Here is a 12,159-nt window from a genome sequence, read left to right on the forward strand (position 1 = left end):
TTCAGCCCTGGTTTAGTCCTGGTTCAGTCCTGGTTTAGTCCTGGTTCAGTCCTGGTTCAGCCTTGGTTTAGTCCTGGTTCAGCCCTGGTTTAGTCCTGGTTCCGTCCTGGTTCAGCATTGGTTTAGTCCTGGTTCAGCCCTGGTTCAGCCCTGGTTTTATCCTGGTTCAGTCCTGGTTTAGTCCTGGTTCAAACTAGGATTCATATTTATTTCATACAATCCTTTTGTTTTATTGACATATTTAAAATATAATAAATAATAAATATTTGTATTGGCCATATTATAGACTCGTGACACTAATGTCGTGACATATTTCAGACACTAGGGGGGCAGTGATTCCCCTGACCCTGCAAACTCCAGCTATGGTTATGCTTAATGTCAAACCGTGGAACATTCCAGTCAAATCAGTAACATCTTCATGGAGACAAGTAGGTAGCGGACCCTCCATCAGAAAAGTTACACAGTGCACCTAATAATAAATGCATGTGTTAGAGCTGGACAATATTCAGTTTTTATCTTTGAATATACTTTTCTCATTCGTGACAAAGTGTGTTATTAAAATAATCTCGTGGATGTTCTGAACCCTGCAGGAGTTGAAAAGACACAGAAATGAATTGACGCTTTTACCGGAGCTACTACGACTTTTATTTATGTTGTCCTTGTAGTGTTTTTATGTTGTGGTGAGCCAAGCATTTCTACCTCTACCTACTAGTATTCTGTGCCTTCATTTAATTCATTGGCTAATTGACTCTATAGGATTTTATGTGGTATTCATTAGAAAAAAAAAGTTCAATTCTGCATAAACCATGGAGTGACAGTTACTTATTGTCCAGATATTTCTTACTGCGTTTCCCAGTTTTACAGTATTGATACTTTTCTAGATATATTGTGCATCCCCAATAGAAGTTGTAGACACATATCTCTCCTCTCTCGTCTCCTCTGCAGCACACGAGGCTGCAGTTGTCGGTGATTGATTTAAAGAGACTGGCCCCAGCTCTTCGGTGCATTTGGCTGGGCTCACACTTCTCTTCAAACTGATTTACAGCCAAACACCAACGCCACTCACACACAGCCCCCCCTCACAGTGTACAATGTGTGAGAGGAGTTTAGGCAGTGCAAAGAATCTGGCATTACTGCAACTTACAGTCCGACAAGAAAGGATCATTCAGTTTATATCAAAGGGCTCATACGACGCTATTTTCTGATCTATGTTATAATGTTGTTTCCTCATCACAAGTATACCCGGAGTTATGTTGTGATGTTATGTTGTGATGTCAATACAGGAAGGGTTACAGTGGCCACATTTACATGATGTTTTTAATTCAGAATTAAATAGTTTGAAATGAAAATATTCTCCTTCGAGTTTACATGGAAATAATAATTCTGAATTGAGGTTTACATGGAAAACACGTTAAATCGTCTTTATTTAATTGTGCTCAGCGTCTGGAGGTGGGAAGGGTTCTGATTGGACAAGGACACAAACGTATTTACATCGACTGGAAGAAAACACACACGTCAGCTGCTACTGATTTTTCTGTCATCTCGGTTTGTCGTTACGCCACAGACTCAAACATGATCCAAACTTATTCCGCAGTCGTTTTGATGATAATTGTGCAGCAGCTGGAGAATTCTGTCATCACACTTTACGTCTGTCAGCTGAGGAGGAGAGGGAAGAGTGTCGGAGAAGGGAGGAAGAAGACAAACGGAGTCAACGGCTGCTCTACCTCAGCCCACGTCCGCATCCCGCTTGCAAAATCAAAGAGCAGTGGATGAAAGTCCAAAGTGACTGGTGGAGCCGTATCATCCGGATCACGTCAGAAGAGCGACCCAACATTTCCACTACGTGAAAGCAGCTGATGACCTTGCAGTATTAGGATTCGTTCGCTCGATGGTAGGCAGGTACTTTTTTATTTAACCAATCAGTGGTGTCCAACTAACTGCTGATTTCACAGCTCTTCGCTGATTGACCTGTGCGCAGTCTACACCTTCCAGAGTTCTTGCAAACCATCAAGTGTATTCCGATTCCTGATCTAGTCGCTAGAGAGAAATTAAACTGAGCAGAGGCACTAGGTGGCCCCAGTAGGTGGCTACTGAACGACCAGAAAAGAGGAATAAATAAATTTGGCTTTAAAATCAGAATAAACCACCCACTTACTTTGGAGCCATGTTTAATTCTGAATAATCATTTTCATTAGGAATTAAGTGTTTACATGGTCTTTTTAAAGTGGAATAAATTTTTATTCAGAATGAAATAATTTTTATTCAGAATTAAAGCTCTCAAGTAAACGTGGCCACTGTATTTTTAAACTCTATACACTTTCACTAGAATCATTTGGATTATTTCAGACCTGGAATTCTGAATCTCTACTGAACTAAAGGTAAAACTTGTAAACTACCACTACATGACATCACAAGGTGGAACACAGAATTTTGAGATGTAATCAGATTAATAAAAAAGTGTTACTCAAACATGTGTGAATGAAACAAAACACACCTCTGGGTATGTTTTCTAATGAGGTTAAAACTTTATAACACGCCTTGGTTCACAAGGTACAATTTTGTGTAATATAGGACCTTTAGTGTCACTACTTTCTCAAAAGGTGTAACTCAGCAGCTTCATCTCTTTTTGTTCAATCCACAAGATAATTTTTCTAATTTTTTTCACAATTTAGAAGCAATTTTATCTCACCTTCCTGTTCACAAATATTCCAATTAATCACTGGAGCCTTAGTTTTTATTGCACGAACAACTAACCCTATATAACCCCAACATTTGTAAAGGTACTAGTATTCCTCCATGGGAATTCTCTTTATGCCATTGTCAGCTCCTGGACTCTGCACAAACCCCTTTAGATGTGGCTGAATCAGATCCCATATTCTCATGAAGCAGCAAAATCCACCAAAACCGTAAACAGTGCATAAAAACAACAACATGACCTTTACGGATGCTAATGGAGGCTACATGCTAATAAAGGTAATGGCTCTATCCATCATGGACATTATAAGGAAAATGGGAAATGTGCCTCTGCTGTCAAATTATTTTCACCATTATAAAAATCTAGGTCTAAAAATAAAATTGCCTGAATCAAAGTAGAATGAATTTTAAAGGTCCAATATCACGCAAAATTGGCTCTTGTGAGCTTTACGCCACGTTATAATGTTGTTACATCATCACAAACATGTCTGGAGTCGTGTTTTGTTTCATTCACATGTTTGAGTAATCCTGCATTATTAGTCTGTCTACATCTTCAAATGCTTCGTTCCACCTTGTGATGTCATTAACCTGTAGTTTTCAAGTTAACAGCTCATTTTGTTCAGGAGACATGGTCAGTTCCAGGGCTGAAATTATCCAAATGATTCTGATGAAAGTGTGTGGAGTTTAAAAACACAGTAGATCCTGTTTTATACCACATGACATCACAAGGTGGAACAGAGTGTTTTCTGCTTGAGAGAAGAACTCAGCCTATATGCTTTTATGAGTTTGTGTGTTAAACCTGTGTGAATGAAACAAAACAACTCCACACAGCAAAAACTGGAGGGTTAAAATTTCAGGGTAAAATATCTCAGAGTTGTTTTTAAAACAAAAAGTGTTATTTTAACTATTTGAAAGTTAAATGGGGATCAAATTGGGGTTATTTGCGAGAGTTGACATGGTTGAAGTTAATTCAGCTTCCACCAGTGTTAATTCAGCTTCCACCAGTGTTAATTCAGCTTCCACCAGTGTTCATTCAACTTCCCTTAGTTTTCATTTAACTTCCCCTAGTGTTCTTTCAACTTCCACCAGTGTTATTCAACTTCCCTTAGTGTTAATTTAACTTCCCCTAGTGTTCATTCAACTCCCACTAGTGTTAATTTGGCTTATCCCACTCACCACTTCAAACTCCCGTGAGAGAAAAACAGTTTGAACCAGTTTTGTACATAATTTCATCTTTTACAATGTTTTAAAGACAATAAAGTATTTACATGCACTGAATGTGCTTTTACAGTGTGCCTTAATTTACACTTTACAGTTACTCCCCAAAATGTTAAATTAACAACAATAAAGTGTAAAAATAAAACACCTCTGTGGGTTGTTTAGCTAAATCAGGATAACCCTACAAAGTGTTATCTGTTTACACTCAAAATATGAATATAACTCTTGATTTTGGAGTTAAACAGGAACTTTGGTCCAGTGTTACTTAATTAACATTTCCAAAAACGTTAAATTAACTCTAGAACAGATTGCACTCATATAAACCCTGAGAAAATGTTCAAACTGATTCTGTGAGAGTCAATTTTAACCCTCCACTTTTGTTTGTGATGAGGAAACAACATTATAAAGAGATTTTTTAAACCTGTGTATTAGGAGCCCTTTAAATAAAATCAAATATCTAAAAAGTGTTCATAGACATCATGTCATTAGAAACTGTGTGCTGTTGAGTGCAGATGTGACGGGAGGCGTGAGGCGTGAGTGGGAGTGATGCGTGTGGACAGCAGCTGCAGCCGTCAGCACAGACAGACAGCGCCGCGCTCGGACACTAGGGGGCGTCTGACCTGCAAATGTCATGAGCACGTCACAGTTCTCCGTCGGCACCGTCTTCATCCACGACTTGTGAGACAGAATGTGCCTCCCAGCCTGCAGCAGACGCTTCCCGAACAACTTATCTGTGAAAGACAACAGAGACAGAGAGACGGAGGGAGGAGGGGGGGAGAGACAGAGGGAGAGAAAGAGTGAGAAGGGGAAAGAGGAAAGAGAGAAGGGAAAGGGGGAGACAGAGATAGAGATAGATAGACAGAGACAGAGAGAGAGGTAGAGATAGAAAGAGAGAGATAGACAGATAGATAGAGGTAGAGATAGAAAGAGAGAGAAAGGAGAGTGAAAAAGGGAGAAGGGAGAGAGAGAGAGAGAGAGAGGAAAGAGAGAGAAGGAGAGAAAAGAGGGGAAAGAGAGGGAGAGAGAGGAGAAAAAGGGAAAAAAAAGAGAAGAGGGAGAAAGAGGGAAAAGAGGAAAAGAGAGGAGAGAGGAGAGAGGAGAGAGGGAGAGAGGAGGAAGAAGAGAGAGGGGAAAAGATAAAGAGAGACAGGTAGAGAGAGGGAAAGAGGGAGACAGAGATGAGGAGAGGAGAGAGAGCAAGGAAAGAGAGGGAAAGAGGGAGAGAGAGAGATAAGAGGGAAAAACGGGAAAAGAGGAGAGAGAGAGGGAAAGAGGGAGAGAGAAGGGGGAGGAGAAAGAGGGAGAGAGGTAGAGATAAAGAGAGAGACAGGTAGAGAGAGAGGGAGAGGGAGGGGAGAGAGGAGAGGGAGGGGGGAGAGAGAAGCAAAGAGGCAAGAGAGGGCAAAGAGAGGGAGAGAGGGGGAAGAAGAGAGAGGGAGAGGAAGGGAGTGAAGGGTAAAAAGAGGGAGAGACAGGTAGAGAGACAGAGAAAAAGAGCAAGAGAGAGAAGAGGGGAAAGGCAAAGAGAGGGGGGAATGAGAGAAGAGAGAGGGGAGAAGAGAGGCAGAGTGCAAAAGGAAGTAAGCGGAGAGAGAGGTAGAGAGACAGGGCAGAAAAGAGAGAAGATGGATAGAAAGAGCGAGACAAAATGGGAGAAAGAGAGAAAGAGAGAGTCAGTTTTCCTCGTTCAAACAGCCTAACAGTCTATGACATTTCTAACATCATCATTGAACCAAGGTCTGCAGCCAAACGCCCCATCACACATCTAAATGCCAGGGTCCTCCGCCTTCACACAGCCCGCTGACAGGAGCACTGCACCTGTCTCTAGATCTCAGACAGGCGCCAGTACATCTGTCTCTCTCTGCACCTTTTAAGCTCTTTTTTTACTGTTTTATTTCACACAATAGATTTCTGCTTTTTTTTTTTTTTTTTTTTTCATTATTTTATTAAGTCTATTTTTTGGCAAAGTTACATACTATGGCTTTAAATCATCTCTACCCCAAGGTGCACTATGAAGCTTTTCCGGTACAGGGTCGACCTCCTGCTGGTTCCCATGGAGATGTTATTGTTTTGCCTGAAATAAACTTCCATCTGTCTCCATGGTGACAGCGCAGGTGATGGTACCAGGCCAAGATACAGGTCAGATCTGTGGAGACTAAAGCAATGCCCCTGAGGAACACTATGGGCAAAACAATAAGATATGAATATCAGAATGTAGGAAAGAGTTAACACTCCAACAGGGTCAAGTTAAACCTGTGATATTCTTTCAAGTTGTTGACAAAAACTTTAAAAACTCATGTCGGTAACAGAGGGAATGAAATATGCAGCACTTTTGGGGCAATAAACACAAACAGTGATAACTCTTGGTTCTCACTTACATATCCTTAACAAACTGGTTTGAATATTTGCTTCATATAGTTTTCTACCATATGGTACAAGATTAGGTTGAAAAACCTCTTACTTTTTGACTCATGAGATTTTTTATTAAGAAAGGTCATGGTAACGGAGGGAAAAGTAACAGAGGGAAAATTGTACAAACAAGTAGAAGGTGCAGGATTTTACATCATTTGTCAGCTTTTTTTCCCCGAATATTTTAATATTACTTCAAAATGAAAGGAAACTATTTCTATAAAATATGTCAGTCCTTCCAAGCAAATTTTTATCATTTTAAATACATAAAAAAAAAATCATGTCCCTTCATCAACAGTTCAAAGATGGAATAACACAAGATATGATGAAATACATCCATTTATTTACATCATTTGCAGGTCTTTGAAATTTGGGAAATAATTTTTGTTCCATGTTTCATACATGGTCTGTTTAAAACATATGTAACTTTAGAACCAAAAATGGTACAGAAAAAAGGTCAACAGTTTCATAAACTAGAGTACATATGTATCTGTTCAATACATTTTTATATCAGATGCATTAACTTGAATTTTTGGCCTTGCTGTTTACTTCTGCTTGACCGGGGCCCTTAGGCAAGACACTTCACCCACATTGCCTGTACGGCTGCTCCAGGGCAGCTGTGGCTAGAGTAGTAGTGATACCAGTTTCAGTATTTCACTTTTGATCGTTTTGACAACCCTACAACACTCCGTTACTCCTCCGAGATCTGGAGACTCACTCATTGCTGATCGGTCACATTACCTCGTGTCTACTTCTAAAGCGGCACTAAAAATAACTCTGCCACGACCACTCAAAGCCACTTCTCCGCTCCTGAAATATGAACCGGCAAAACTGTTCGCTCGTCTCAAAAGAAACACGTCACGGAAAGAATGTGAGCACTGGACATGTCCGTGTCGCGAGTCTCGGTCTCTGTCTCTCGCTCTTTAACTGTTTAAATGGGACTAACCTGCGGAGCGACCCCGGAGCTGCTCAGCTGTCACCGCACATTTACAGACAAATAGGCCTGTGCTCCTGAATGATAACACAGAGAGAGAGAAAGAGAGAGAGAGAAGAGAAAGAGGGAGGGATAGAGAGAGAAAAACAGAGCTCTGAGGGAGAGAGAGAGAGACAAAGGGTGAGATAGAGTTGAAGGGAATAGAGTGAGAGAGAGGCAGACTGGAGAGAGAACAAGAGAGGTGAAAACAGAGGGAGGAGAGAAGTAAGGAAGAGAGAGAGGAAGAGAAAAGTAAGGAGACGAGGGAGAAGCAGAAAAGAGAGAAAGGAGAGGGAGAGAGACGAGACAGAGGGGAAAAGGAGAAGAAAGAGAAAGAAGAGACAAAGGGGGAGACAGAGGAGAAAGAGGCAGATGTAGAGAGAGAAAGAGAGGTAGAGTGGGGGGAAAAGAATAGAAAGCGAAGGGAAGATGGATAGAGTAGGAGAGGGAGAGAGAGAGGAGAGAGAGGAGGAAGAGAGTTGAAGAGGAAGAAGAGGGGAGAGAAGAGCAGAGAGAGAGAGAGACATGATGCATCCTTCACAAACAAGAGAGAGGAGAGAGGGAGGGAGAAGAGAGAGGGATGAAAGAGAAACAAGAGAGGAGAAAGAGGGAGAGAGAGAGGAGTAGAGAGGAAGAAGAGAAGAGAGAGAGAGAGAAACAAGAGAGGAGAAAGAGGGAGTAGAGAGGAAGAAGAGAAGAGAGAGAGAGAGAAACAAGTGAAGAGAAAGAGGGAGGGATAGAGAGAGAAAGACAGAGCTCTGAGGGAGAGAGAGACAAAGGGTGGGATAGAGTTGAAGGGAATAGAGAGGAGGGGATGGGGGTGAGAGAAGAGTGAGAGAGAGGCAGACTAGAGAGAACAAGAGAGGTGAAGACAGAGGGAGGAGAGAAGTAAGGAAGAGAGAGAGGAAGAGAAAAGTAAGGAGACGAGGGAGAAGCAGAAAAGAGAGAAAGGAGAGGGAGAGAGAGGAGACAGAGGGGAAAAGGAGAAGAGAGAGAAAGAAGAGACAAAGGGGGACAGAGGAGAAAGAGAGGCAGATGTAGAGAGAGAAAGAGAGGTAGAGTGGGGGAAAAAGAATAGAGAGAGCGAAGGGAAGATGGATAGAGTAGGAGAGGGAGAGAGAGAAGTGGGTCACCTTTCACAGACGACACACAGGAGCTTGTTCAGTCTGACATTTTGTTTCGGAGAGGGCAGCTCACGGCGCTTATGACAAAGAAACGCCATGTCAGCAAAATCGGGGTCTAATAAAACTTAAAATTATTCAAAATATTCAAGTTTTTTTCATTTTACTATCTTTGGAACATGCTTGGATGCTTGAAATTCCAGCGCTGCGATGCAAATCTATTTAAAGGGTCTACTACGCTATTCTCTGATTTATGTTATAATGTTGTTTCCTCCTGAAAAACAGACCTGGTGTTGTGTTTTGTTTAGTTCTTCTCTCAAACAAGAAGTGCTCCACTGTGTTTTTAAACTCCATACACCTTCACTAGAATCGTTTGGATCATTTCAGCCCTGGAATTACAAATCTCAAGCTATGTTTATATGATGACGGTCTGAACAGAAGACGCAAAAGTGGCATCGCGTTTTCACTTTTTATTCAGCGTTTAGATGAGCGTTTTCGGGAGGAAATCTGCGTGCATACGGTGACGCAAAAGTGTGTAGAATTCGACTGGGTGTGCATGACAGGCGGATAGGTGGTGCTGTTATACACTGAGCAGATCTGACCAGAGTTTTGCGTCTTGGGCAGTGTAGACGGAAATGCTGTGGTGGAGCGTATTCAACTTTTTCACTCTGGAGGGTGGTTTCAGATTTTTGCGTTTTTAAGCCCCAAAAACGCCGTCACCGTCTAAATGAAAGGCTCTTCCGATAAATAAAAAAGATTTTGTTGTTACCTGCAAGCATTCTCATGTAAACAGGCCCTCAGTGTTTCCTGCAGAAAGGGGGGCGGAGATTCTGTGCTGGCTAAAGGTGAAAGTGAGGACCAGGGCGTGACGACTAGTTTTGTGAGGATTCATGTGGTTCGGAGGGACGTAGTCAAGGCGGGGGGTAATTGTAGTCAAGGGTGGCTGCCCTAACTATAAAGCGCTGTGGGAAACATTGAATCTCTACTGAACTAAAGGTAGCTCTTAACATGGAAACTACTGCTTTATGATATCACATGGTGGAACAGAGCATTTTGAGCTTTGGAGATGTAGGCAAAATAATATAGGGTTACACAAACATGTAAGAATGAAACAAAACACAACTCCAGATATGGTTAAGGAGGTAATAACATGGCTTAGAGTTCACAAGAGTCAATTTGGTGTAATATAGGAGATTTAAATAACAAACCAATCTAACTAGAATATTGTGTGTGACTACATGCTACAAAAAAGGTCTACAAATACTTTCATTAAAGTGTATTTTTCGGACTATAAGTAGCACTTTTTTCATGGTTTGGGGTGTTTCCTGCGACTTATACTCTGGTGCAACTTATATATTAAAATGTTCACAGTGACAGCTGCAAGAGGCTCTAGTCTTGTGTGTCAGTATCTGCTGCTCCTGATACTTCTATACCACTGTAACTTGGCTCTACTGCATGCCTCCTGCATGTGTCCTGCTGCAAGTAGTGAAATATGGCATTGAAAACAGTAACCCAGCAGCAGAAAGAAAGTTTGGAGTGAGCAAAAATCTTGTGAGGGACTGACAGAAAGTGAGGATGGAGAACACAGCCTCACGGTAACCGGGAGGGTGCGCTATGCAACTTTCCTGAAAGTCAGTGAATGGATGGACAAAGCCTCGACTTCAGGGACACCAAAACCATCCTGTCGGGATTCAGAAAGGAAAATAATTCTAAGTGGATCTAATGCTGAGTGTGACGACAGCTACACAGAAGAGGAAGCGGCGCTCAGTTTACCTGTGGAGGTCGCGGAGTTGTTCAGAAGTGACACCGAGGATGAAGAATTGAAACAGATTTAGTGATTTGGAGTGAGATGGAGAGTTTGGTAAACTTGTTCTGTTCTGTTGTTTATGTTATAGTTTATCTGAAGAACTGTTCATATGTGACGTTAACAGTCTGTTGTTCTCTGTTCTATTGTTCTATTGTTATTATTATAACTTCCCTTTCAAGATGAAATGTCGGTTCCTGATCTCTGATTTTCTAAAATAAATTTCCCCCAAAAAGTGTGACTTGTAGTCTGGTGCGACTTACATGTTTTCTTCTTCTTCATTATACATCTTTTGGCTGGTGTGGTACCCGTGTATACACAACACCATACCAACTGCTCCAATTAATCCTGCTAGTGCTTTTGTCTGGTCCCTTGGTCACTACAGTGAGTACACAATTAACAAAGAGCTCAGTAAACTACTCATGACGACACCTCTGTATACCAAGCGCTCCGTTTTCTCATCTCACACCTGTCTCATGAACGCACCATTATCCCACTACAGCTCTGTCCTTCTGGGTATAGACATAAGAGTTCCCAGAAACCTTTAGTTCCGCCACATTTCAAACCCCGATCCGACTCAAAGCCATTTTCACACCAGTGTATCCAGGAAATACGCTTTATGTAAATGTTATTCTAAATATGTCAGTGAAAAACATTGCATAGTAAAAAATGCAAAATTATTCACAATGTTTGTACCTCCAGACTGTCTATATCTGTTTCTTTGTAAATCCATATAATCACATTTTGCATGGGTTAAAGGTGCACTTTTTCAATGGAGATATCATTACTCTGCCTGGAATGTTGCACAACATGGTTTTATAACTCAAAAATGCCAAGAAAAACAGGTATTCTGACTGTGAGCGGTGTCACCTCTCCGCAGATCTGACCTGTAACACGGTCTGCTATGGTCTCCACGAAGATAGAAAGGTTTAATGCCATACTGTGAAACATTCCAGACAAAGCAGTAACATCTTAAAAAGAAAAGTCATTGACGGACTCTGGATCAGAGCATCATGATACAAAAATTTCACTTGATTTTGATACTAAAGAAAAAACTCAGTACTCAATACTGGGGATGGGCATTCAATTAAAATTTTTTTAATTGATTGTTGGAAAAATAATGATTGATTTTTGATTAATCATTAACATTTTTATATTAAAATTATTATCATTATTATTACTATTACTAATCTGCATAAATAAACTCAACTTTACAACATATAAACATAAAGACTCTAGAGCCACATCAGTCCGTTTGACATTATAATGTGTTTAATGCAGCTTTGACACATTTGTTTATGTTTTACAGAAACTAAACTTAAAACCACATGACTCATTTGCATAAACTATAAGCACTGAAAAAAACCATCTCTTTCCTTTTGCACTGATGTTGTTCAGCTTCTGTCGAACTAAAGGACACGACTCAGTGGAATATGAGTGTTCTCTCTGTGACAGAGCGATGTTGACGACGATGATGATGAGTGTGTTCTGTGTGTGTGTCGCGTTGGAGATGATTCGTGTTTTCAGAGATCAGACGTGTGCAGGGTTAGCGCAGCTCTTTATCTAACACTCATTTCATTCACTTTCTTTATGTTGGTCACTGTATTTATTTTGGCTACTGTCGTGATGAAAAAACTGAAAAGCCTGAAAAAAAAACAGGATACTCAAAAAATCCTATCATACCCAGGACACTGATGTGCTGTAAACACACTCACTGAGTGGTACCATACAGTGATCTCCAAGGAGCCAGAGCCCAAACGTGGGACAGTGAGGCACAACTCCAGTGTTTCTGCTGTCACACGCTGCCTCGACTCCTTACGCTACAATACACACAGCAACCTACAGTCGGTTTGTCGATTAAAAATGACTGACAAAATTCTTAATGATCAATTATCGATTAGTTATTATAGTAATTATGCCCATCCCTACTCAATACTGAT

The 12,159-nt window shown here is 41.0% G+C and overlaps 1 protein-coding gene across 1 annotated transcript in view; it reads right to left on the reverse strand.

Moving 5' to 3' along the window:
- ano8b (anoctamin 8b) overlaps positions 1–12,159 on the reverse strand; it is a 123,939-nt gene that overhangs the window by 54,010 nt on the left and 57,770 nt on the right. Inside the window, 1 exon segment of the mRNA XM_020933377.2 lies at positions 4,533–4,643. Coding sequence (XP_020789036.2) covers positions 4,533–4,643 — 111 coding nt within the window.

This window comes from Boleophthalmus pectinirostris, unplaced genomic scaffold, assembly GCF_026225935.1.
Source record: "Boleophthalmus pectinirostris isolate CB_2022bp ecotype Guang Dong unplaced genomic scaffold, ASM2622593v1 HiC_scaffold_7, whole genome shotgun sequence".
Lineage (NCBI taxonomy): Eukaryota > Metazoa > Chordata > Actinopteri > Gobiiformes > Gobiidae > Boleophthalmus > Boleophthalmus pectinirostris.